Here is a 26,326-nt window from a genome sequence, read left to right on the forward strand (position 1 = left end):
GTGAGGCCCGAGCGCGGGAGGCTAGCAGGTAAGGGAGCCGCGCCGGGCAGAGGTCGGGCGGTGGGGACTGGCGGTAGGTGCCCTCCTGATCTTGCCGGACGACGACAGCACAACCTGTTACTGAACTCCGTCCGTCTGCCACCAGCTTCATGGGAGTGTCTGCTTTGGAACATTCTCAGAGTGAGCTGGAGTTCCTCTCATTCAAAAACAAAAACAAAACAAAACACCAAAAATATGCCTACCTTAAGGGACTCGGTCTGAACCGCTAGACTGGCTGTCACCTCTCTGGCTGGTGAGCTTGGTGGCATTCGGTGGGGACAGTGGCATTGATCCTGGCCCAAGAAACTAGACTGTAATACAGTTGAATTGTGATTGAGTAGCTTTTTTTTTAAGTAACTTTTTATTTTTATTTATTTATTTTTTTGGTACCGGGGATCGAACTCGGGTCCTTGCGCTTGCAAGGCAGACCACCGAACCACTGAGCTAAATACCTAGCTTTTAAAAAAAAATTTTTTTTTTTTGGTTAAGTAACTTTTTAAAAGAAACCAAAAAGTGTTATTTAAAATATCCAAATAAAGTTTTCCACAGCTCCTCATTTTTAGCCATGATTGGAGGATGTTTAAACACAAGGGCCTAAGTTAATCTACACATTTTTGAGGTTTTTTTGAATCTTCCAGTGGCCCATGCCTACAATCGCAGCACTCTGGGAGGCTGAGATTTGAAAGTTGGAGCCCATCCTGGACGACTTAGCAATTCAGCAAGACTTGGTCTCAAAAGAATAAAAAAACAGATCCTTCGGTTCATGAGCATGATGATTGGGTGTTCATGCTGTATGCATGAGACGTGCCTCCCTCAAATCTTGTTACCATGGTCAGCACATTACCATTCTGATCTGAAAAACAAAACAACAACAAAAAAACAGGGCTGGAGGTGTAGCTCCTTATAAGGACTGCAGGTTTCCAAAAAATGTGTTGAGCCCTTGCCCTCTATGGGATCACACTGGCCAACAAAAATGGATGGTCCTATAGCTTGCTGGGGATTCTAGCTTATCAGAAGGAAACACTAAGGAAATCATCATGATTGGATGTAAACCCAGAGAGTCCCTGAGGTTGCCTGCCGCCCTTGAGTCTCTTGCTGTAGGAAGTGCCCTCCTGGGGCGGAATGCAGGATTTGGGGCAGGCTTGCACTTCAGGATGGGTGGGTGCCACCTTTTATCTGTGCCTGCACAGGAGTCCAGGGGGAGTCTTGGTATACTTAGGCAAGAAGAGAGTTAATTCATTGTAGATTTTGGTGGAAAGCTCCTTCTCTTTCCGTTTTTTTTTTTTTTTTTTTGTACTGGGGATCAAACTTGGGTCCTTGTGCTTGTGAAGCAGGCACCAAAACCACTGAGCTAAATCCCTGGCCCCTCTTTCTCAATTTAAGAGGGAAAATTGAGACAAGTGGTCTCCCTGGACAGTAAGTTGCAAAGCAGCCAGGCAGATGGATACTGGAGCCCTGGGCACTGAAGTGTACCCAGCAGTCTTATGTGTGGTCCATTTAGTAGGGAAATCTGTTTTGTTCCATTTTCAAACATTAGCTGTCAAGGTTCTCAGGACCCTCCCTCAGGAGGGAGGCTTTGCTGGTGCTGCTGTGCCCATACCTGCCTAATAACTATGAGCCCCATGATAGTTATTCTCTGCCTGTCTGCCCTGCCTACAGTGTGCTGTGAACACTGACTTGTACAGGCTACAAGCAGCTCCTTATTTCATTTGAAGAGCTCTTTGGGCTGCCTTGTTGAAATGTTGGATGAGTGATTTGAGAAATCAGCCTGTGGTTGGCACACTGACTTTTAAAAAATTTTTTATTTATTCATTCATTCATTCATTCATTTAATTAATTTATTTATTTGAGACAGGGTCTCACTATGTAGTTAAAACCCTACCCCCTCCAGCCTCACCCCAGAATGCTGGGATTATAGGCATGCACCACCATGCCTGACTTTTTTAACTTTTTAAACAGATAGATAACATATGTTGTGAGGAAATCTGATGAAAACCCATTTTTAGAGCTTATGGTTTCCTCAGAAGTCTTTCTACATTATATACGAAAGCCACTCTGGTTGTTGGTGTTTGCAGGACTAAGAGGAAGTGGAGTCACCGTTGGTTCATAACTGATCATCCTGAGAGAGACCTCAGGCCTTGGCACACTTCAAACACAGCAGGGACAGAGACTTTAAAACAAGAGACCAAAAACGCCAAGGTGAAGAGAATTCCAATGTTTGTTAAATTTTAGAAAATTAATATAAAAATCCCTTTCCAAAATTGTAGGTTTCTGTTTTGAGTAATAATCTTTCCATTGACTTTGACAGTTTTCCAGGTATGGAGTGTGCCCCCTCAACTATGTGGTTAGAAAGCTTTGATATTAAGTAATTTGTATCAGAAACTTAGAAAACAGGTCCTGTATGTGAAATGTGTGCAGGTGCTTGTCCAGAGCAGGGCTAATGTGATCTTCATCCCTCCTGCTCCTTGCTTGGCAGCTGCTTTCCTGTCACTTGGTCTGCAGGGTTATCCAGAGCTCTTTTGCACTGATAACTTCTTCCTCTTATCACTTTAGCCACAGGAGCTCAGGAGCCCCAGGAGGAGCTGGCTGTGCACTGACCAGATAGCAGGCATTTCATCAGCTGCTCTGTGCCTGATGATAGGGAGGCTGGGCTCAGCCTTCCCAGTGAGGGGCCTTAAGGGTGCTGTGTCCCGAGAATGCGACACCAGCCAGGAGACCTTTTATGTGCTGGGCCTTGCCTCTGAGAGATAGATGGCCCCTGCTTGCCAGGCAGGTCCATACTTGGGCTGTGGTGGCACAGTGTACCCCTTCTCCCACAGTGTCTGGTGCAGATCTGTGTGGAGGACTTGGAAGTCACCTCTTCCTCTTTGAATTACTGGTAAGGGGTTGTGTGTTTTGAAATCAGGAGCATTCCTAGAACCTGACATCTGAGTTGGGGCTGGATTTCACGAGGATTCCTTTCAGAGTGACTGCAGGGGATATAGTGAACACACTAAGTGCAGGGATCAAAGAGAGGATATAGCTACTGCTGCAGGGCAGCATTTCACTCAGGACAGCGTGCAAGGCATGGGCAGATGAGCCTTCTTTTTTTTGCGGGGTGCTGCTGGAGATTGGGCCCAGGACCTTTGCACTGTTCTGCATCCCCAGCCTTTTTTATTTTAAGACAAAAAGTGGCTAAGTTGCTCAGGCTGGGCTGGAACTTGTAATCCTCCTGCCTCAGCCTCCTGTAGTGTTTGCCCCCATGCCCAGGTTCTTTTCATCCTTGAGTGCCATGATTCAGGAGAATGAGAATAATGGGAAAATGCTTGAAAAGGTATGTCAAGAATTGGCAGAGGAAGTGGCTGGGGTCCAGTCAGACAAGGAGAGGGGCAAGCAAGTGACTCAGCCATGGGGAAAAGGTGGAGGCGAATGTGAAAAGAATTGCCATGCAACTGAGCATGTCCAGATCTGGGGATAGAACCTGAAATGTAAGATGAGGTTACTCATTCATATTAGAAGACGGTGACATGCGACCGGACTTTGATTTTAAGAATCCAGGTAACCATCTGGGTAGGTTTAGATTTGGTAGCTCACTTATAATCCCAGCTACTGGTAACCTGCTGAAGGAAAATCAAAAGTTCAAGACAAGCATGGGCAACTTAGTAAAGCTCTGTCTCAAAATTTAAAAAAATAAACATGGGCTAAAGATGTAGCTTAGTACTCTCTTGATTTAATCCCCAGTACCATTAAAAAAGGAAAAAGCCCAAGTAACCAAAAGCTGGAAAAATCTTTTATTTTACTTCCCTTCAGCTCATAAGAGAAAGAGGAAAATGGCAATAGAACAAGGTGTCAATACAGATTTTTTTTTTTCTAGCCAGGTGTGGTGTGCATGCCTGTGTAGTCCCAGCTACTTTCAAGGCTGAGGCAAGAAGACTGCTAGAGTCCTGGAGTTCAAGGCCAACCTGGACAACATAGTGAGACTTCATCTCAACACACACACACACACACACACACACACGCACGCACGCACGCACGCACACACACACACACACACACTAAGTAATTGAAATGTAAACCTGAGGGGGTATCCTGGAATGAGTTTGGATTCAAGTAATATTTTTTTTCTTTTCATAAGAACTTAAGAGTTGGAACCGTGGGGCATTTCATTCATGAGATGCAGAGTCTTATTGCAGGTTAACAACTTTGATTTAAAAACTGGAGGAGGAGCAGTGACTGGCACTCACAGTGCTTCACATATGCTTTACTTTTGAGAGAATTGCATGCCGATCCCCGGCAACCAGGATGACCTCTTCTAGTTCATGAGGCTGAGCTGTGTGCAGTCAGTCAGAGGCTGTCCCTGCCTTTTGGACTTTCAGTCCTGCTAGGCACTGTCACTAGGAGCATGTTGCTTAGAAACAAGACCCTCAGCCTTACATGAAAATGTGAAACTGCTCTTGGCCAGGTTCATGTTATCCAATAGATTGGGATTATGGTTTTTAAAGCAGATATGTGGACTTTCTGAGCTGCCTAACTTTTCTAGTTGGGTTGGTGAAGGACTTTGGTCTGATTCGACTTTACTATCACCATTGCCAAAGTTCATGTCACTCATTCATTCATTCAGCAAATATTGATTGAGCTTTTGCTGTGATCTTAGGTAGTGGGAATATAGCAGTGAGCAAAACAGACCAAAATTTTTTCTTTCCTAATGGAGAGATGACAGCCGGGCATGGTGGTGCATACCTATGATCCCAGCACTCAGGAGGTTGCGGTAAGAGGATCGCCATTGAGTTCAAGGCTAACCCGGGCTATGTAGTGAGTTCAAGGCCTGAACTACTGAACTACATAGTGAGAATCTGTCTTTAAAAAAAAAACAAAAAGAGAAGGAAAAAATAGAAACAAAGTCTCTGTAAATAGGGAAGGAGGTGAAGGGAGGACAGGGGTATGGAGAAGAAATAAGAACCAAGATATATCATGTAAAGGTATAAGATCCCAGTGATAAATATAACTATATTGTTTGTTTTGAATGTACCAATAAACATAATGGGGGAAAAAGGAGAGGTGATGATAAATCAGTGAAAGAAATATTTAGAATGCCAGAAGATGGGAAATGTAAGAGACAAACAGGGAGGGAGAGCACAAGCACAGGTAGTATCAGGTATCTGCATTTTTTTTTGTTTTGTTTTGTTTTTGGTACTGGGGATCGAACTCGGGTCCTTGCGCTTGCGAGGCAGGCCACTGAACCACTGAGCTAAATGCCCGGCCCAGGTATCTGCATTTTAAGGGATGCATCAGAGCAGGCCTGGGGAAAGATTAGGGAAAAAAAATTCATTCCCTGCTTAAAGGCTCATGTTTCTACCAAAGCTCAGCTCTCCACTGGACAGCCAGTGTTCCCTCTGACTCAGGTGTGAGCCCTGTCCACCAGCAGGCAGAAGCAATTGCCATTTGCAGTGCCCTGGGACCTCCCACCTTCCAGGGCTCTGTCCAAGTTGTGTCCACCCTGGAGCCTACATAGGTAACAAGCACATAGCACCAAACCCAAGGAAGCCACCCTGCACCCCCTCGCCTGTGCCACTCTTAGAAGGAAGCTGGGTTACTGTTATTGTTCATCTGGATATGTCCTATACTCATGTAGACTCAAAATACTACCAAGCAGCCTGGCATGGTGGCGCACGCCTATAATCCAAGCACTTGGGAGGCTGAGGCAGTAGGATCGCTGTGAGTTTGAGACCAGCTTGGACTACATAGTGAGTTCCAGCAGGTCAGTCTCAACTACATAGTGAGACCCTGCCTCAAAAAACAAACAAACAAACAAAAAAAACAAACAAAAAAAACCCAAGAAGCAAAAAAAAAACACCCCAAAAACAAAAACCTCTAAAGTATTAATATTTGTGTCCTGGAAATTTTGTGTGTGGGTTTTGTTTTTTGTTTTGGCAGTACTAGGATTGAAACCCAGGGCTGCCTGGCACACACTAGGCAAACACTCTGCCACTGACCCACATCCTCAGCTCTTTTTACATTTTATTTATTTATCTTTGTTTGTTTGTTTGAGACAGGTTAGCATTTGGAAGGCTGAATCAGGAGGATTTCTGAGAGTTCAAGGCTAGCCTGGGATACATAGTGAGTTCATGGCCAGCCTGAACTGCATAACGAGACTCCGTCCTTTAAAAAAAAAAAAAAAAAAAATGCTGAAAAAAAACACACATAAAAGCAACAGCAACAAAAATTGCCTGGGGAGGCAGGAGGATCGCTGTGAGTTCGAGACCAGCCTGAGCTACATAGTGAGTTCCAGGTCAGTCTCACTACATAGTGAGACCCAGTCTCAAAAAAAAAAAAAAAAAAAAAAAAAAAATTGCCTGGTTGGGCTAGAATTTGCGATCCTCTTGCTCCAGCCTTCCAAGTAGCTGGGATTATGGTCATGTGTCACCATTTTTGGCTGTCCTGGACTTTTGTTTTGCTGACTTTGAATTCACTGTGTAGCCCAGACTGGCCTCAAACTCATGGCAATTGTCCTGCCTCAGCCTCCTGAGTGCTGGGATTACAGGCATGCATCACCACGCCAAGCTCTCCCGAAATGCCCTACCTGCAACCAGAGACCCAACTCAGGACCCTGTGCTTGCCAGGCAGGAGTGGCTCCACTGAGCTACATCCCCGGCCCTCCTAGACCTTTTTAATCAACAGTATATCTTGGTAGGTTGTTCCATGTGCATAGTGAGAGTCACTTCATTCCTTATAATTACTGCATAGTATTAATAAATTGAATATGATAAAGCCAGGTGTGGTGGTGCATGCCTGTAATCCCAGCACTCAGGAGGCTGAGGCAGGAGGATCGCTGTGAGTTCAAGACCAGCCTGGGCTACATAGTGAGTTCCAGGTCAGTCCCAACTACATAGTAAGACCCTGTCTCAAAAAGCAAAAAAATAAAATGAATATGATAGCTGTAACTTGTCCTCTATTGATAGAGATTTAGGATATTTTGATTCTTTTGCTAATATAATGAGTGCTATAGCAAACATCTTGAGTCTATAGCTTGCTAGATCAAAAAGAATGTGCATTTCCAGTCTGACAGGTGTCTGGTTAAATTTATCTCCATTGAGACTACCTGTTTGCACTCCACTAACATAATTACTTCAGCAGCATATGTTGGCATAATGATCTTCACCAATCCCTTGGGTGAAAAATGATATGTTTTACGTTCCCCTTAAATCCCCCAGTTATCTCTGGTATATGTTGTTCCTAGTTGGTTTTTTTTTTTTTTTTTTTTACGACGGGGTCTTGCTATGTGGTTCATACTGGCCTTGAACTCACTGTGTAGCCCAGGCTGACCTCAAACTCATGGTATTCCTCCTGCCTCAGCCTCCTGTATGCTGGCATGTGCCACCTTGCCTGGTTCTTACTGGATTTTCTTAGTATTTTCTAATGAGACTAGATCCCCTTTGTCTTATTTTTATGCACATGAACAGTTGTGTCCTTATTTTTTTCCAAATTGTGCTGATACCCTATTGGTTTATTCCCTAATGCAATAATATTAGGGACAAACATACCCATGAGTAATGGATTTCAGCAACTGCTCTCCAAAGGTTAATGAGCTTTGAAATACGGATATGGTTGAGACTTCTGCCTGGATAGTCTGAGCTTCAGGCTAAGATACAGTGAGATGCCAGGCAGTAATACCACGTGGCGTGAAGGCAGGAAGAAGAGGATCTGAGAGCTAGAAGGATGGAAGGCAGCCAGAAGGGATGCCATAGTTGACTCTGTTATTCCTGGCAACAATAAGGGAGGGGTGACCAAACCTAAAGAGCATCTCATCTGGCTGGGCACAGTCACTTGCTCCCTTATGGTCACCTCACGTACTCTCAGCCTTGAACCATTTGGTCGTTTTCTTTCACCCCAGTAACTGAGCCTGAAAGTCTGGGAAGGAGGCCTCGGGAACTCCACACCTGAACTGGTTCCAAGCATTGTGAGTGTGAGCATGTGTTCCTGTCTTCCAGCTGCTGTTGGCTTTCTGGCTGTGTCCAGTGTCATCACAATGTCCGCTCCTTTCTTCCTGGGGAAGATCATCGATGTCATCTATACCAACCCCACTTCGGACTATAGCGAGAGCCTGACCCGCCTCTGCCTGGGGCTCACCTGTGTGTTCCTGTGTGGAGCTGCTGCCAATGCTGTCCGTGTCTACCTCATGCAGTCCTCAGGTGAGGGGCTCCTCAGGTGAGGGGCCTACTTGGGAAGATGCAGGGGACCCTGTTTTTGATCTGGCCTCATGGTTCATTGCCTGAAGCTCCTTTCTCCTTTCCTGCATCACATGTGGTGGGGACAAATCTGAGTTCTTGGCCAGAGAAAGCTATATATGTTCAGCTCAGTTCTTTTCCAAGGTGAGACTTGAACAGAGGGCCAAACTCCATGTCTTCTTTTTTTTTTTTCTTTTGTACCGGCGTTCGAACTCGGGTCCTTGCACTTGTGAGGCAGGTGCCAGAACCACTGAGCTAAATCCCCGGCCCTAAACTCCATGTCTTATCGGGATGTTGGCCACAGGGTAGAGTTCTGGGCTTCTTCAAGGAGTTGCAGAAACCTGTTTGCTCTGTGCTTGTGTGGTGGGCTGGGATGGTAACTTTTGTGGACTTACTTTGGACAGGCCTCTTATTAGCCGTGGCAGAGCTGGACCCTGACTCTTAAGTCCTCTGTGTCTCAATTAGCTAATAAAATTCTCCATGGATAATGAACCAGTGTTTGCCATTGGAACGTTTAGTGGAGAAAAGGGTTGTCAGTGAGGAACAAAATCAGATTTTAAAAATTAAAAATAAAACTATAAATACTACTTATTTTTTCCCACTTTTGTGAATATAGGTCTTATGCAGAGAAATACTACTTTTAAGGCATGTCTTAGTCTTGCTGTCTTTGCCTCTTCTGTACCCACAGTGTGTATTTATTAAGGCATGATTGTCAATATGCCAGGGTTGGGTCAGTCTATCCCTGCTGGTGGAATCTATGCAGCAGAGGCCCCTCAGCTCAGGAGGGCTGACACGAGGGCAAGCAGCTGCCTTTTGATTGGCTGCTGTTTCTGCCATGAGCTGGTTTCTTTGCTTTGCAGGTCAGCGCATTGTGAACAGGCTTCGGACTTCACTTTTCTCTTCTGTCTTGAGGCAGGAGATTGCTTTCTTTGATAAGACTCGCACAGGAGAACTGATTAACCGCCTCTCATCTGACACTGCACTGCTAGGGCGCTCAGTGACTGAAAACCTCTCAGATGGGCTCAGGGCTGGAGCCCAGGCCTCAGTGGGTGTGGGAATGATGGTAAGTTGGCCTCCTCCCTGGGAACCTCCAGTCTGAAGCATGCAGGGGCTTGGTGAACTCTCCTCAGACACAGTCCTGGAGGCTTTGGGGATGTGGGCATGGCCTTGTCCTGCCTGGCTTCCTGCTCTACACCTCTCCAGAATGGGTTATCTGGAGAGTGGGGTTTTCTGAGCATACACGAACCTGGAGTAACGCATCCAAAAGCAGCAGGTAGAGCAGCCATGCAGACTTTGCAGTAGGTTGAGGGGAGTGGATCCGGTCCTCTGTGCAAGTGAACCATGTACCTGCAGGAATCTCTGTACCTGTAGTCTGCAGGAGGTCTGTGTGCTCATGGGCTTTGGGTGGGGGGTTTCTGTGCCCATAGCCCGTGAGGGGTGTTTACTCTGGGACCTCTGGGGGGCACCTCTGGTCTCTGCTCCCATAACCTGTGGGAGCTCTATGCCCATGGCCTGCCTGCCTGCGTCCAGTGGTGGCTCACCTCTCTCATCTGCCCTCTCACTTCCCCAGGCAGTATCTATTTGGAACAGTGTTGCTGCCTGATGGAAATACATTGAAAGCCTTATATGTGATCATGATGTTCTAATAACCATATTCAAAATGCAAAAGGAGTAGACATGGTTAATTTCAGGAATGTTTTGTTTAATCTAGTGTAAACAATTTTATTTTAACACATATTAATGTCAAAATTGCTGATGAGATATTTCATATTACTTTTTTATATTATAACTTTAAAATCTGGTACTTTATAATTATGAAGCATTACAATTTGAATGTGAAATTTTCATCAAAAATGTTTGATCTGCTTTTTGGGGGGGGGGTTGAGACAGGATGTCACTATGTAGTTGAGACTGACCTGGAACTTACTATGTAGCCCAGGCTGGTCTCGAACTCACAGCAATCCTCCTGCCTCAGCTTCCTGAGTGCTGGGATTACAGGCGTGAGCCACCACGCCCGGCTTGATCTGCTTTTTAAAATTTATTTATTTACTTACTTTTAGGGGATCAGGTCTTACTATGTAGTTCAGAACGGCCTTGAACTCACTGTGTAGCCTAGGCTGGCCTTGAACTTCCATTAGTCCTCCTGCTTCAGCCTCCTGTGTATTGGGATGATAGGCATGTGCCACCATACTCGGCTTGATTTCCATTTAGATTTCCTAAAATTTGCAGTTTAAAAAATAGTTTGACATAACCAGGCATATTAAAAAGCTTCCCAGCCAGTTGTGGTGGTGCATGCCTGTAAACTCAGCATTAGGGAGGTTGAGACAGGGTGACTGGTGTGAGTTCGAGGCTGGCTGACTACATAGTGAATTCAAAGGCCAGTGTGGAGCCAGGGATTTAGCTCAGTGGTTCCGCCACCTGCCTTGCAAACACAAGGACTTGAGTTTGATCCCTGGTACCAAAGGCCAGTGTGGAGTACATAACAAAGATTTTCCAATAAGCAAATGGAATATTGGATTTTAAATTTAGACTAATTAAAATTAATGGTATATTTCCCCATCATACCTGCCATACATCAGGTGCCCAGTGCCACAGAAGGCTCTCATTTTGGATGGCACTGTTTGAGTCTTGTGGATTGCCCCTTGCTCACGTGTTGGAAGAGCTGGGGCTTTGCCCTCTCTGGGTCCCACACATCAGGCTGGAGTAGAAGGGCAGTAGCTGTAATCAGCCTGTTAGGTCTGACTTATGAAATGGAAGACAGATTTGTTTGTTTTTTTTTATTTTTTATTTTGGTATCAGGAATCGAACTCGGGTCCTTGTGCTTGCATTGAGGCAGGCGGTGGAACCACTGAGCCAAATCCCCAGCCCATGGAAGACAGTTTTAAGGTCCTCTTATTTTCCCAGCCAATAGGGAAGTAGACTCCCAAACAAGACTTGTCCTGCGTGACTAGAGTTTTTCAAATGCAAGTGGTTCTAGGGTTCAGGAAGAGGTCAAGCTGGGAGAGATACTCAGGGTCCCTTTTTTTGTAACAGTGGAAGAGAATTCAATGTAATCAGCTTAGTTCAAAGGGTCCTGTTTTGGTCTGCCCAGGCCACTATAGCTGAGTACCAGGATGGGGGCATAAAGAACAGCCATTTATTTTTCACTGTTCCAGAGCTAGAAGTCCACAGGCATTCTGAGGTCTTCCTGCTTGGCCCATAGGCAGCCAACATCTTGCTGTGTATTTACACTGGGAAAAGAGAGCTCTGATGTCTCTTTTTGTCAGGACGTTCCCCCTGCATGAGAGCCTATCCTCCATTTACCCAGACCTCAGCTAACCCTAATCCCTTTCTCAAGACTTCATCCTCCCTCACACGAGCCCAGGGGAGCAGGCATCTGGCTATCACAAGGCCTCCTGAGGTATTATTACTAGGATCTGGTCTTTAGCTAGAGGAGCAAGATGTGGCCTTGTTTCCCCTGCACCGACTCACTGGGCCCAAGGCACCAGAGCCTAATGTTAGCTGCACTGTTTTACAAGTTGCTGATATGCACTGTTGCCTCCTTCCTGCGTGAAGACGTGGGGACCTGCTTTTAGTCATTAAAGAGTTATTCAGGAGCATGCAGGCAGAGCAAAGGGGAGGCTGGCCTGGGCAGTTGCCTCCCACCATGGGGAGTCCCGGTGGGCTCTGCCACTCACCATGGAGGACACATCAGAGACTTGACTATGCTCCCAAGTGTCCGGAGGAACTGATTGCCCAGCCTGCGCTTCCCCTGTGAGCACACGAGGCCTCTGTGTGCTTCGCTGTGCATACCTGAGGTTGTTTCTCTCTCTTTCTTTGGTGTACCATCTGACTCCCACTTCATTGGTCTGGTTGTCTCCCCATGCCCATAGTACTGTTGCAGGTGCTCAGTAATGATTTGTGAGTGAGAAAGTAAATGTATAAGCCAGTCATATTGTTACTTGCCTGTAATCCCAAAACTCAGAAGGCTGAGGCAGGACTGCAAGTTTGAGGCCATCCTGGACTACATAGTGAATTCAAAGCCAGCCTGGGCTAAATAGTGAGATACCTCAAAAAAAAACAAACAAACAAAAAAAAACAAGCTGTGACTTTAAATTTCAGTTTGCAGTGTTTCCTGAGCATTTTCTGAGACTTCGTACTGATTACACTATTTTCTGTGCAAATGAGCTTTGGTAGATTTTAATTAATGTGTTAAACATTCATGTCATTTAAAACAGTCTCCTAATTGGAAAGTTCATAGGACCGCCTCTGTTACGCTGGAAGCTGATTATTCGTTGAGCCCCTGCAGTCCTGTGGAGCTCCTCTACTCATTGGCCAGAGCTGGGGTCCTGCTGGCCTTAGCTCACCTTGCTGAGACACAGCTCCCACTCTGTCCACTGGCATTCTGTCAGCTGTCTCTCTTTTTTTTGAGGTGGGGTCTCACTATGTAATTCAGTCTGGCCTTGAACTCATGGTGATTCTTTAGCACTCAGCCCTCTTTTGACTGTTGTTTGATGCAGGGTTTTGATAACTTCTCTGACTTAGTCATTTCACTGGAACATATTGTTCTGGTCATTTAGGGTCTCGAGGTATTCCAAACTGGAACTCAGAAATCTTGGTGTGGTCTGGCCACTGTGAAGCAGAGTGGGCCTCTGCTGGACTGTTGGCCTGTCTGCCCTCTGCTGTTGAATAAGGTGGCCTAACATACACAGAATTGTCTGAGGAGCAACTATTTCCGTCTTTCTTCAGGAGTTCCATGCCATGTGTTAACTCCTCTGTGGCAGGCTGCATGTTCTTGGGATTTTATGATGTCTGAAAAGTCCATCCACCCAGGAGGTACAGCTTGGGACAGCACTTTCCAGTCTGCCTCTGGGTACAAGTAGATGGTGAGAAGGTATCACCACCACCTGACAAATACTTGTTGGCTTTTGTTTTGACAGTTTTTTGTGTCACCAAGTCTAGCCACCTTTGTTTTGAGTGTGGTGCCTCCAATGTCCATCCTTGCAGTGATTTATGGCCGATATTTGCGGAAACTGAGCAAAGCCACACAGGACTCGCTGGCACAAGCCACACAGGTAACAGCCTTCTCATGTTCGTGTGCTCCAGAGGAATGGGCACAGAGCCAGAGCTGTGGGCAGAGCTACAGGGGATGTGAGCATTTCATGAAGCACATTCCTGTGGGCATGGTGGCACATACCTCTGATCCCAACTATACTAGGAAGATGAGGTGAGTTACAGCCAGCCCCGGCCAATTTAGGACTGGCACCATAGCTCAGTGCTTCCTGAGTTCAACCCCCAGTACAGACAAAAGTACCATTCTTTCCTCATGTCGGGCCCCCAGGTCCCTGACACAGAGTACTCTGCCTCTGGAGTTGATTTCCATCCACACCCCAGACAATATCCAGTGTGATTCAACATTACATCAGTTTTTCTTCTAACCATTTCTGTTACTAATAGGATCAGAAAACTAGTGTGTTTTAGAAATAGTTTCTGGATGACATTGTGTCCTTCATTAATTCAATAAAGCTAGTTTTTGGGCAATAGTTCCTTTTTTTTTTTTTTTGGTACCAGGGATGTAACTCAGGACCTTGTGCTTGGGAGGCAGGTGCAGTGCCACTAAACTACATCTCAGACCCAATAGTACCTTTTTAAAAACTAAAAATAATGAGCCGAGAGCGCAGCTCAGTGGTAGTGCCTAACATTGGCAAGGGCCTGAGTTCAGTCCTTAGCACAGCCAAAACTAAAAATTAAAAAGGGCGTTTTTAAATTTTATTTTATTTATTTTTTGGTACCGGGGATCAAACTCAGGACCTTATGCTTACGAGGCAGGCATGGCACCACTGAGCTAAATCCCAAGCTGAAGGGCACTTTTTGTTTTGTTTTGTTTTTTTGAGACAGGGTCTCACTATTAAGTTGAGTCTGCCCTGGAACTCACTATGTAGTACAGGCTGGTTTTGAACTCACAGCGATCCTCCTGCCTCAGCCTCCCAAGTGCTGGGATTACAGGCATGTGCCACCACGCCTGGCTCCCAAGGGCACTTTTTTAAAAAGCTAAAAATAACTTTTTTTTTTGTTTCAAAAACCATGCTTGTTTGTCATTGGAAAATGTGAAAATATAATGTGAAAGAACAAAAACAAATAATCCTGTCTCAGAATTAATGTCATTAACATCTTATAGACTATCTCTGCATGAACATATATTTCTCTCCCTGTTGTCCTGCTGTTACCTGTTTATCATATGTATCTGTTTATCATGTATTTGTATCAGTGCATGTGGTATATGCACATGTAGATACATACTTTTTGACAGTAGGATTATTTTGTGTATTCTTTTGTTACCTTTTCCTGACACAGTAGTGTTTTTCCAGTGGCTTTCCACTGATAGAATTTTAAATGAGAATCACAGTTTAATTTTGCTCCCAGATTGAAATGTGACCCTTCCTCCCTGGCCATGTGTTTGTCACCCTTACAGCTGGCTGAGGAGCGCATTGGGAACCTAAGAACTGTCCGAGCCTTTGGGAAAGAGATGATGGAGGTAGAGAAATACACTGGCAGAGTGGGCCATGTGCTGCAGTTAGCAAGGAAGGAGGCCTTCGCTCGAGCAGGCTTCTTTGGAGCAGTACGTAGACTGTGGACTGTTCTGGGAGGGTGGGAAGGGCATGTGCTATGATTGTGAGACATTTTTATTCTGTGGCTTATGCCATAATAGAAGATAATTTTATCCCACTTCAAGCTAAGACTAACTTAGCCATTGTTAGGAAAACAAATAAATGTGCTTAGGAAGGAGGAGGTGGGTGGTGAGGTCGGGGTTCTTTCCCAGTATGGTGCAGCCAGCTGCATGGGCGCCATTTACCACTAAACAGAATAGCTCTGGCTGTTCTGATGTGAGCAAATTTGAAACCTACTGAGAATTAGCCAAAATAACTTCAGTGCATTTCAAGAAAGAAGTACAAAAAAATTGATTTAAATGCACTCCAATGGGATACCGAAATAGAAGATTATCATGTGGGAAAACTCCTGGTGTGTCCCCACCTGAAAAATCCTTGGAGGTGATTCAGTCACTGCCACAACTAACAGGCTAGAAAGCAGTGGCCACAAGAGTCCACGCACAGGGTCCCAGCCCCTCCTTGCTGAGGACACTCATCAGAACACATGCCGCATGGAGCAGACTTCCACTCTCCCTCTACTCTAGTCAGAGTAGTTCCTCAAGACTGCTCTTTTCCTTTGCAAGTTGAGTAGATTGAGCAAGACAGGACCCCAATGTGTGACTTAGCATCTGGGTTTTCATGCTGACGTGGTTATGTCTCTTAATGTTGCAAATATTTCAAAACTTTGAAATTCAGATAAAATTTAATGTCCATCAAAGGAAACCAGAGGCCTCATTCATGCACTTTGCATCCTGAGAGTCCTCTGGTTCTGCCTGACTTGTGTGCTTTCTTCCTTGACAGACAGGGCTCTCCGGGAACCTGATCGTGCTCTCTGTGCTGTACAAAGGAGGGCTGATGATGGGCAACGCTCACATGACCGTGGGCGAGCTCTCCGCCTTTCTCATGTATGCCTTCTGGGTTGGATTAAGCATTGGAGGTACATAATTTAATAGGCTGGGGAAATTACAAGTGAAATGCTGAATTTTCAGAAAATAAAGTATGAGCAGAGTAAGCAAGTCCTCTGTTGGGAAGTCTGGGGTTTTTGTGGCTTCTTGCAGCTCAGCCTTGCTGGGAGTGGTGTTTCCCAGCCTATTGGACGAGTGGGGTGTGCGCTGGTATGGACATAGTCCTTGGAAATGAGTTTCATGATTGGCAGATCATTGGGAAATAAAATTCCTTTTGTACAAAGTCAGCCATACTCAAAGCTAATGAACAATTGATAAAGTATTGATAAAGTATTGATAAAGATTGATAAAGTATAAAATGCATGAAACAAGAGTAGCTTGCTTTTGTCAAGAATGTCTCAGAACCGGCCAGGGATTTAGCTCAGCGGTTTGGTGGCCTGCCTTGCGAGCGCAAGGACCCAAATTCAATCCCCGGTACCAAAAAAAAAAGAATGTCTCAGAACCAGGCATGGCATCTGCCTGTAGTCCCAGCTACTCAGAAGGATCTTGGGAACCCAGGTGTTCCAGACCAGCCCAGGCAATGCAGTGAGAACCTGTTGTAGGCTGATCAGACCTCCGATCGTCTGACCAAGGGTACAGTGGCAGGATAACAAAAGACAAGACAAGGTCTTTACTGCATAAATGGGGGACCCAGGATAATCAAAGCTCTTGTCATCCTAAGACGCTGTCTCCTAGAGCTTGCCACTTATTTACTGAACACACAGCTTCTTGAAGGGGTAAGGGGCGATGCAGGGAACAGTGGAGTAGAGCACACTGTTGTGAGCAGGGTCCTAGCAACAAGGGAACAAGCCATTCTAGTAGGAACAGATCATTGATTGATGGGAAATTTTTGTTTTTTCCCATAGATTAATTTTTGCCTCTATAGAAGTTTTATGTACGAGTCATGCTGCCTTTAGCTGCAGTATTATCTTGCCATCCAAGGTGTCACTTTGTCATGGATCATTGAGACCTCCGCTGTGACCAGTGGAATGGGGAGGTGTTCCTTTCCTACACACCAGCTGCTGGCTCTTCAGGCAAGCCATTGTGGGCTAATAAGCAGACTCAGACTTTTAATATGAAAAGCCAGTTTATAAATCTGCAGCTTTCTCAGAGTGGTCTCCATCAAGAACCTAGTTCAGGGCCTGGGGATTTAGCTCACTGGCTTTACAACTTCCTTGCAGGCTCAAGGTCCTGAGTTCAATCTCCGGTACCAAAAAAACACACATTAAAAAAACAAAAAGCCTAGTTCAAAAATTAGAGATAGAGCCCCTCAGAATTCAGCTTTTGTCATTCTTTCCTGGGTGAGGGGAAGGAAGGCCATGAACTAAAGTTGTACAAGATCTGTGAAGTGTCTCTGTGCCTTCCAGATTTCCCCAGTCATTCAGGTGAATGATTTCTTGCCTTTTGTTCTCTTTATGGTCTTTGAGATAGAAAGGTCAGTTAAAGGGACAGATGAGGTCTGATCAGGACATTGGGTACTGTGGTGTCTGTATTTATTTATTTATTTTTTTTGGAATTTTGAGACAGGGTCTCACTATGTAGTTGAGATTGACCTGGAACTCACAATGTAGCCCAGGCTGGTCTCGAACTCACAGCGACCCTCCTGACACAGCCTCCAGAGTGCTGGGATTACAGGCATGCGCCACCATGCCCTGCTGTGGTGTCTATTTTCTTCAAGAGGCTTATTCTTGGGTTTTGGTCTGATTGTTGAGAGGCTTTTCGTAATGGCATTTTGGTTCTGCTAGTCTTGAAAAGCCCGGTTGAAATGGTGTCAGGTGCCGAGTGACTGTATGATTCCCTTCTCTGTGTCCCTAGTTGATTTAGTGAGCTGGGGCCCCCTGCCCCTGTGGTGCTGCTCCTTGGGTTCTTCTGCCCTGCCCTTGAGTGGACAGACCACCCACTCCCCTTTTGTGCTCTCTGTTCACATTCCATGCTTGACAGCTTTCTTCCTTGGCTCCTCCAATCTTGTGTTTTCTGCCACGTTTGACACCATCCTAATGCCTCCTCGACCCCTGTACTAGGACACCTTAGGTGTATTTCTCTCTTGGGTTGTTTGGCTCCCCTTCATTTACTGGGCCAAATGCACATCTGTACCTTGCTCAGGTCAGATTGGAAAGTACCAGTTTAGTCCAGGTGGTTTCCTGCCAGGGGCGCTTCAGAGGCTGTATGTGCAGAGGCCAAATGTGCAGACCATGGATGCTGGGATAGAAATAACTACAGCCATGTTCTGTACCTGCCACTAAGGCAGAAGGGAGGAATGAATGGACCTAGACAGGTGTGCTTCTGTCACTACCTGTTTCCTTTCTCACAGCCCGATATGCACTGACCAGAACTGGAATTAACACAACACGCTGAACTGGATTTTAAATTCTTTTTTCAATTGTTCTGTTTTTTGAGATAGGGTCTTGCTTTGAGTGCATAATGGCCTTGAACTCATTAGGTACCTAAGGTCAGCCTTGAACTCAAGGTAATCCTCTTGCCTCAGTCTCCCTAGTGCTGAGATTATAGGTGTGTGCCACCATGCCTGGCTCTTTTGTGTTTTGAAAGTAATGCTATGGGATGGGGATTTAGCTCAGTGATTTCGCCACCTTCCTTGCAAGCACAAGGACCCAAGTTCGATCCCCGGTACCAAAACAAAAAACAAAAACAAACAAAACCGTAATGTTATGACTAAAGTAACTATAATGAATGTGCAAAACAAAAAAAAATTGCCTTTTTAATACAAAAAATAATTTTTTTTTCAGTACTGGAGATCCAACTCAGGACCTTGCACTTGTGAGGCAGGAGGAGTGGCGGCACCACTGAGCTAAATCCCCAACCCAAAGAAGAATTTTTATGTTGGTTCATGCCTAGCATAGCACACTCTAAAAAAAAACAACTCTGGGCTGGGGATTTAGCTCAGTGGTGCCGCCACTCCTGCCTCACAAGTGCAAGGTCCCAAGTTCTATCCTCAGTACCAAAACAAAAACAAAAGCTCTATTCTTACATCTTCTGCTGAGAGGAACCCAGAAGTTCAGCACTTCTCCTCCTGCCTCAGCCTCCTGAGTGCTGGGATTACAGGCATGCACCACCATGCCCAGTCTAACAATATGTTTTTTGTAAATTCCTTAAACAGAAAAGCCTTATGAGAAATCAACAGAACTGGGAGTTAAGACAGAGGGCCAGGGATTTAGCACAATAGCACCATGCCTGCCTTGCAAGTGCAAGGTCCTGAGTTCAAGAGGAAAGGGCCTGGGATTTAGCTCAGTGATTCCACCACTTGCCTTGCAAGCACAAGTTCCTGAGTTCAATCCTCAGTATGCTCCGTGCCCCCCAAAAAGCCAGAGAAAAATAAAGGTATTAAATAGAGGGAATGGTGAATATTGGTTTCAGTCAGTAGCCTCAATTTTGTTGAAAGTAGCAAATTCATGTTAAAAGCATTTTATTGTCTGCTGAGTGTACTGGCACATAATGCCAGCACTTTGGGAGGTTGAGGCAGGAAGATCACAAGTTTAACCCCAGCCTGGGAAACTTAACAAGACCCTTTCTCAAAATAAAAAATAAAGGGCTGGTGATGTGCTTCAGTGCAGAGGCCCTAGGTTCCATCACCAGGACCTAAACCACCAGCACCACCAACAAAAATTGCTGTTGTCATGATGCCCCATAAGATAGGAGAAGCCTGTGGCTTTTCCTGGCCCTGCCAATGGATGTTTGTTTTCCACTTCTTGTCCCAGGTCTGAGCTCTTTCTACTCCGAGCTGATGAAAGGACTGGGTGCTGGCAGCCGTCTCTGGGAGCTCCTGGAGCGGCAGCCCCAGCTGCCTTTTGACGGTGAGTCTGAGATGGGATTGAAGTTTTAGTCTGCTGTATCTTGCATAAATGTCTGTGTGCCGTGGAATATTTGGATTGCATTTTCAGCGTCTTACTAAAGGAAAACGTTATAAATATATGTTCTCATGTTTGACATGGGCCATTGTACTTGGAGTTTAAGTTATTAAACTTTGGACAGGTAGACCGGTTCCCTGTCCTTGATGTGGTCCCTGCAGCTCAGCAAGAAAGGGCAGGTTTCCTGTGAGAGAGGGATGAGCAAGCAGGGCCCCAGTGTGGCTGCAGCTGATCTCTAGAAGCATGGGCAGGTCACACCTTGTAGTCATGAGTTTCTGCTCAGGGCAGGACAAGTGTGAAAGCAGGCTGGGTGCAATTAGGAGGAGCCAGCCATTGCCTAAACAGCCCTTCCCTAAACAGCCCTTCCCTGTGAGGGTTTAAGGCCAAGCACTGGAAAGAGCAAACATACATAAACTCTTTTTTTTTTTTGGTACTGGGGATCAAACTCGGGTCCTTGTGCTTGCAAGGCAGGCGACAGAACCACTAAGCTAAATCCCCAGCCCCATACATATACTTAATTTTCTTGAAATTTTGTGGTGGAGTGTGGGGTACTGGTACTGAGGAGCTAGAACTAGAGCTAGATCTTGGCCTGGGCCATCTCTCTGGGACTCGGAGGGAATGGTTTGAGGAGCAGTCACTCTCTTCTACTCCTGGGCCCCCAGGTGCTGTGGGGGTAGGTACAGGCCAGTGCATGAGCCCTGTTTTCTCCAGTGTGACAGGACCTGGAACCAGAGCCCAAGTAGAGGTGAGCCAAGTTTCCTTGTCAGAGCCTTTAGCTCCCATGCAGAGCAGACTTCCAGCTGCCATGGTACAACAGCTGGTTTATTACTGATCATTGAAATGTTTGTTCAAGGTTGTCAAGGTGAACTCTGCCCCAGGAGTAGGGTTGAAAGTCAGACTGCTCCCAGGCAGGTCTTTCCTCTCTACTGTCATCCATGGCCTCACCTCAGAAAAGGTGGACCTTGGAGTTGAGTTGTAAGATCAAACGAGACTGTGCCTACAGGGTGCCTTGTATGGGTAGATGTGGGCGCGTGGCAGGCATTAGATACAGGCCTAGTCACTGCTGTGCCCTCAGAGTGCTGTGATTGGCCTCGTCTGCTGTCCATTCTCAGGAACACAGGAGAGCAGTATTGGGCAGTGAATTTGATTTTTTTCCTTGAATAGTTGACATTCCCTCTTGTGTTCCAGAGGGTGTTACACTAAATGAGCAGAATTTCCAGGGCGCCTTGGAGTTCAGGAATGTGCACTTTGCCTATCCGGCTCGCCCAGAGGTATCCATATTCCAGGATTTCAGCCTTTCCATCCCATCAGGATCTGTCACAGCGCTGGTTGGCTCCAGTGGTTCTGGCAAATCCACTGTGGTTTCACTCCTCCTGCGACTGTATGATCCCATTTCTGGTAAGTGGCCCATCATATCTTGGATAGGGGCTCTCTTGAGCCCCTCTTCCCCATGCCCTAGGTGGACAGGTTGAGCAGATATTGGCCAGCAGATCTCATCTTGGGAGGAGCTCTCTCAGGCAGATGGTGTCATTTGTGGGGTAGAATGGCTTACACAGAGGCTGTGAGACATCTGGTAGGTTTTGTGTCCAGTCTCTGCCTCTTCAGTCCAGAGCTCCACCTCCTGGTCTCTAAACTCCTGTCTCTTCCTCACTGCCCTCATCTGGAAGGAGCTCAGTAGCTAAGAGCAAGTACCCCCGTTCTATGGGGCACCCCTTCCTTGGAGCACAACAGAGCCCCTCCATGCTAAGTGTCAGACTCCTGGGAGACTGTCTAACACTGCTGCTTGTGAACCACACAGTGCTTACTGTAAAAATAGTTAACTGGCAGTCTTTCCTTCTTAGTGATAGCTCTCTTTGGAATCAAGGTTCTGTGAGGGCATGTGATTGTCAGAACACCCAGTCAGTAGGAAGCCTGGGGACTTTCTACAACCTCGAGTGGTTTGTCACTCACTGTCACAGGGAAACCTAGACTCTGACCAGAGGCCCCCTCTTGGCTCTAACACTGCATATATGTTGGTTTTGGATTCCATTTGGAAATTGGGGAATAGTTTTATTCTTGGAAAACCTAAGTGTGGAAATTTCCCAGTGGGTCCTTTTTGTGTTCATATTAGTTAGCCCCTTCCTTGACACTCAGTGACTCTCTGTTCTCCCCTCCGCAAGGGACTATCAGTCTTGATGGGCACGACATCCGCCAGCTAAATCCTGTCTGGCTGAGATCCAAGATTGGGACTGTCAGTCAGGTAAGAGGCCTCCATTTTCACCTCCCTTCCTGTGAAATGACTTTTGTCCTTTCCGTTGCACTTCTCACGAGAGAAGGAATGAAGTTTTCTGGCTGTGGTAAACTCCCTTCACTTGACAGATGGTTTGTCATTTCTTGAGGGCTTGCAGCACTTTAACAGTTGAAACTTGCAGCTCTGACTTTTTACCCAGAGCTGGAACTGCTGTTTCTTTGTAACACAAATAATCTAGAGGATGTGGAAAAAACCATACATCCTCTTGCTTGCTCTTCCAATGTCTGCCACCAGCCACTGTCCTTGCTCTGCACATGGATTTCAGAGATACACGAGAGTATGCTGTGGTGAGGCCCAGGGACTCTGCAGAGCAGGACTCTGCATACAGTGGAGAATGACTGGTGGGGTCCCTTGGCTGAGGTTGTTTGGAATTGAAGGACCTTTGGGGCAGGGAGATTTTGACACAGCCAGTTTTTATCAGTACCACATGGGCTCAGCAGACATACCTGTGCCTTCCCATTTCCACACTTTCCATTGGTAAGTGTCCCCTCACTTCACCCCCTATATGGGGCCACATGGGTCATGCAGCCATGGGGTGCCAGGCTAATGGTCAACTGTGCCCTGAGAGTGGAGGTGAGAGGCCGGGAGTTGGCACGTTTGTTAGGACCTCTGTGGGTCCTGCCTGGTGTGTGTGTGTGTGTGTGTGTGCGCGCGCGTGTGTGTCAGACTGAAGAGCAGAGATGGATCCTTCTTGTCCTAAGTGGAAGACTGGTAGCTGCAAACACAGCTGAACTGTGTTCCAGGCATCAGAGTTTACAAGGCCCTGCCTGGGTAGAGGACCCAAGGGCTCCTACTGAGCTTTCTATCAGATGTGCTTTATTTCCAACCTGTAGGAGCCAATTTTGTTCTCTTGTTCCATCGCTGAGAACATCGCTTATGGTGCCTCCAGCCCATCCTCAGTGACCGCAGAGCAGGTGCAGAGAGCAGCGAATGTGGCCAATGCAGCAGGGTTCATCCGGAGCTTTCCCCAGGGCTTTGACACCATGGTCGGGGAGAAGGGGATTCTCCTGTCAGGTGTGTGGGGTTTATACTTGTTTTTATTGGATATGTCTTGGCTTCTGCTTTGCAGCAGAAGCCCTGTGCACCAGGAACTCCCCACACTGCATCCTCACTAAGGTTGGGTTTCCATACCCAGAATTAGGGGAGTACCCTTTAAGACGACTCATGTGTGTGGGCAATTTCCCATTTGCTTCATTTTGTACCCCAGAAGGGGTTCCCTACATTCCCTCTGGATAGTTCTCAGACAGCACACTTTTTTGTTTTGTCTTGTTTTTTAAAGATGTGTTTTATAATTTGGGACCTAGGGAATTGTAGAAAATAGATATGAGGTGGCTGGACCATCCTGGGGAGGCAGAGCCAACATTTCAAATAAAAATGGTATGAGGGCCGGGGATTTAGCTCAGTGGTTCCAGTGCCTGCCTCACAAGCACAAGGACCTGAGTTCGATCCCTGGTACAAAAAACAAAAATCAAACAGACAAACAAAAAAAACAACAAAAAACTGGTATGATCCCACTCCCTAGTTTGTACTAAGTTAATGAAACCAAAGGCCAAGACACTTAATGAAAAGGGCCAGTGAGTAAATGTTTTAGGTCTAATGGGCCACACAACATCTCTGTTACACATTTTTTGCTTTATTTATTTACTTTGTAGCAAGACTTTAACTTGTCCAGGGTAGCACAGGAGGTCTATAATCCAAGCTACTCTGGAGGCTGAGGCAGGAGAGTTGAAGTTTGAGGCGTCTGGGCCACTTAGACTTTATGTCACTGGGCATGATGGCACACATCTGTGATTCCAGCACTCCAGATGAGACAGGAGCCAAACGTGGTGGTGCATTCCTATAATCCCAGCACTTGAGAGGCTGAAGCAGGAGGATTTCTGTGAGTTCAAGGATAGCCTGGACTACATAGTAAGTTCAAAGCTAGCCTGCACTACACAGCCAGACCTTGTCTCCAAAAAAAAGAGAGAGGCAAGGGCAGGAGGATTGCTGAGAATTTCATGTCAGCCTGAGCTACGTAGTGAGTTCAGAGCCAGCCTGGGCTAATAGTGAGATTCAGAAAAAAAAAAGACCTTGACTCAAAATTTTTTTTTCATAAATTTTATTTTATCCCATTTCTCCCCTTAAGCCCCCTCCCATCTCTATGTGTAAATGCTTTGTTTCTATTTTTGTCCTTCTATCAAAATAAAATTTATAAAAGGCTGGGAATGTAGCTCAGTGGTAGAGCCTTTGTCTAGTATTTGTGAGGCTCTGTGTTCAATCCGTAGCATAACAAATAAACAACTCTTAAATTGTAAAAAGCATTTTTAGCTTGAGAACTATGAAAACAGGCCAGGGGTCTGGATCTAGCCTGCAGGCCATGGCTTGTGAATGGCCTTAGAGCTGTGGGGCAAAGGTGACCAATCCCCTGTCTGTTCAGCAGATGTCTGTTTTGTGGCTAAGATACCCTCTGGGAGGAAGAAGACTTGATTTGCGTTACTTTAGAATACAAAGGTAGGACCAATGTGTAGAGCTGAAAGGGAAGTAAAGTTTTGGTGAAACACAGACTTTTATCTTTTATACTGATAAAAGATATAGATATCTGATACAGAATACTGATATGGGTTTCTTTGGACAGATTGCCTGCCTGCCTGGAGGTGTCAGGTCCCTGTGACAGTGTGCAGGCCTTACTTTAGAACAGGCAGTGACCTTTTTTGCCTCCTTGCAGTTGGACCTCTGAGAAGTGAAACAAAAATATTCAGTTTATTGTGCATGTTTTTATTTTATTTTGAGACAGGGTCTCATTGTATAGTCCAGACTGATCTTGAACTATGTAGTCCACGCTGGCTGGCCTTGAACTTGTGGCAGTCCTTTTGCTAGGATTACTGTCATGCACCACCATGCCTGGCATTGTGCATGTATTTTTAAAGCTAAAAATGGTAGTGAGTAGATGATTCTGGTGGATCTTGGACATTCCAAGAGCAAAATCACACCTTGCTGTGTGACACTGACCAGCTGCTCCATCTCTGAGATGTGTCCTTGGGCAGAAGACACCAGTGTCAGTGGCTCCTGGTAGAACTGATCAGCTCCCCTGAAATGGCTGTTTGTCCTTTTCTTCTGGCAGGGTTCTCAGGTCCCACTTCACAACCAAATCAGCCACAGTTCCCATCTGCCCCTGTGTCCTGGGAGGAACAGACGCCTAGGAGCAGGTCCCCAGCTCAGTTGCTAGCCTCGAGGACACTTCCGAGTGCAGGAAAGTGTCAGCTGGCCACTCCAGGGATCTCCCCAGGCACTCACTTAGCTGTGTTGATGGATCGGGGTCCCTCGTGCACTGACTCCTGGGAGAGCAGCGTCCCCTTCACTGCAACACAGCTGTACCTGAAAGACTTGCCCTGCATGAGGTCATGTGCTGCCCAGCGGTTTATTACTATGGATGCTTCAGTAGCAGTCAGCTGAAGGAAAGGCTCTGCTACCAAAAATGGAACTGGTTTTCATGCAGCAACCCACATGGCAAGGCATGAGCCCTCAGGGCTGGGGAGCTCAGGGCAATGGGCCCCTGGAGGAGGGGAAGGCATGGACCAAGCATAGGTGGAGCAGTCATCCTGGACTGCTGCCTGCCGCCTGCCACTTTGCTTCCCTCTGCTTGCTCCCTTTCTTTGAATGGAATTTGTACTTGAAAAAGGAGGGGCTTAGGGCACCTTCCTCTGTGTGAGAACATGTGTTCTGGGGCAGGGAGATGAGGGATACACCCTGAGGAGGGCAGAGTGAAGACTAATCTTAAAGAGATAGAAACTGTAGAATCTTCTGAGTTTCTAGTTCTTTCTACACTGGTCTTCCCACTGGGGCAGTGTGTGGTGGCAGAAGCAGAGCTTTTTCCATTGTTGACTCAGATCCTGGCTCTGTTGCTTACCAAGCTGTGAGACCTGGGACATGTTACTCTGTTCTTGGTTTGCTGCCTGTAAAATGGGCATAATTATAGAGTTTACCTCATGGGATTTTTTTTTTTTTTTTTTGGTACTGGAAATCGAACTTGGGCCCTGTGCTTGCAAGGCAGGCAGCAGAACCAATGAGCCAAATCCCCAGCCTCATGGGATATTTTTTTATTTTTTGGTACTGGGGATCAAACTTGAGACCTTGTGCTTAGTAGGCAGGTGGTGGAACCACTGAGCTAAATCCCCGACCCCAAACTTTTTTTTTTTTTGGTAATGGGATATTTTTAAAAGATTAAAGAGCACATGTAGCCAGGCGTGGTGGTGCATACCTGTAATCCGAGCACTCTTGCTGTAAGTTTGAGGCCAGCGTGGGCTGCATAGTGAGTTCAAGGCCAGGCTGAACTATGTAGTGAGACTGTCTCTCACACACAAAAAAAGAGCACATGTAATAT

General features: G+C 46.1%; 1 protein-coding gene and 1 non-coding gene across 2 annotated transcripts in view; both read left to right on the plus strand.

The window, feature by feature from the left end:
* Abcb10 (ATP binding cassette subfamily B member 10) overlaps window positions 1–26,326 on the plus strand; it is a 33,695-nt gene that overhangs the window by 3,043 nt on the left and 4,326 nt on the right. The window contains exons 3-12 of the mRNA XM_019207173.2: window positions 6–28; window positions 8,007–8,207; window positions 9,104–9,306; window positions 13,163–13,297; window positions 14,695–14,841; window positions 15,671–15,806; window positions 19,527–19,622; window positions 20,865–21,074; window positions 21,836–21,915; window positions 22,800–22,980. Coding sequence (XP_019062718.2) covers window positions 6–28; window positions 8,007–8,207; window positions 9,104–9,306; window positions 13,163–13,297; window positions 14,695–14,841; window positions 15,671–15,806; window positions 19,527–19,622; window positions 20,865–21,074; window positions 21,836–21,915; window positions 22,800–22,980 — 1,412 coding nt within the window. The remainder of the gene's footprint in view (window positions 1–5; window positions 29–8,006; window positions 8,208–9,103; window positions 9,307–13,162; window positions 13,298–14,694; window positions 14,842–15,670; window positions 15,807–19,526; window positions 19,623–20,864; window positions 21,075–21,835; window positions 21,916–22,799; window positions 22,981–26,326) is intronic.
* LOC117285510 lies at window positions 791–893 on the plus strand. Its single transcript, XR_004516563.1, has one exon. It is a non-coding gene; the product is annotated as a small nucleolar RNA U13 (small nucleolar RNA).

This window comes from Fukomys damarensis, unplaced genomic scaffold (genome assembly GCF_012274545.1).
Source record: "Fukomys damarensis isolate Sample0158 unplaced genomic scaffold, DMR_v1.0_HiC HiC_scaffold_10, whole genome shotgun sequence".
In the NCBI taxonomy this organism is placed as follows: Eukaryota; Metazoa; Chordata; class Mammalia; order Rodentia; family Bathyergidae; genus Fukomys; species Fukomys damarensis.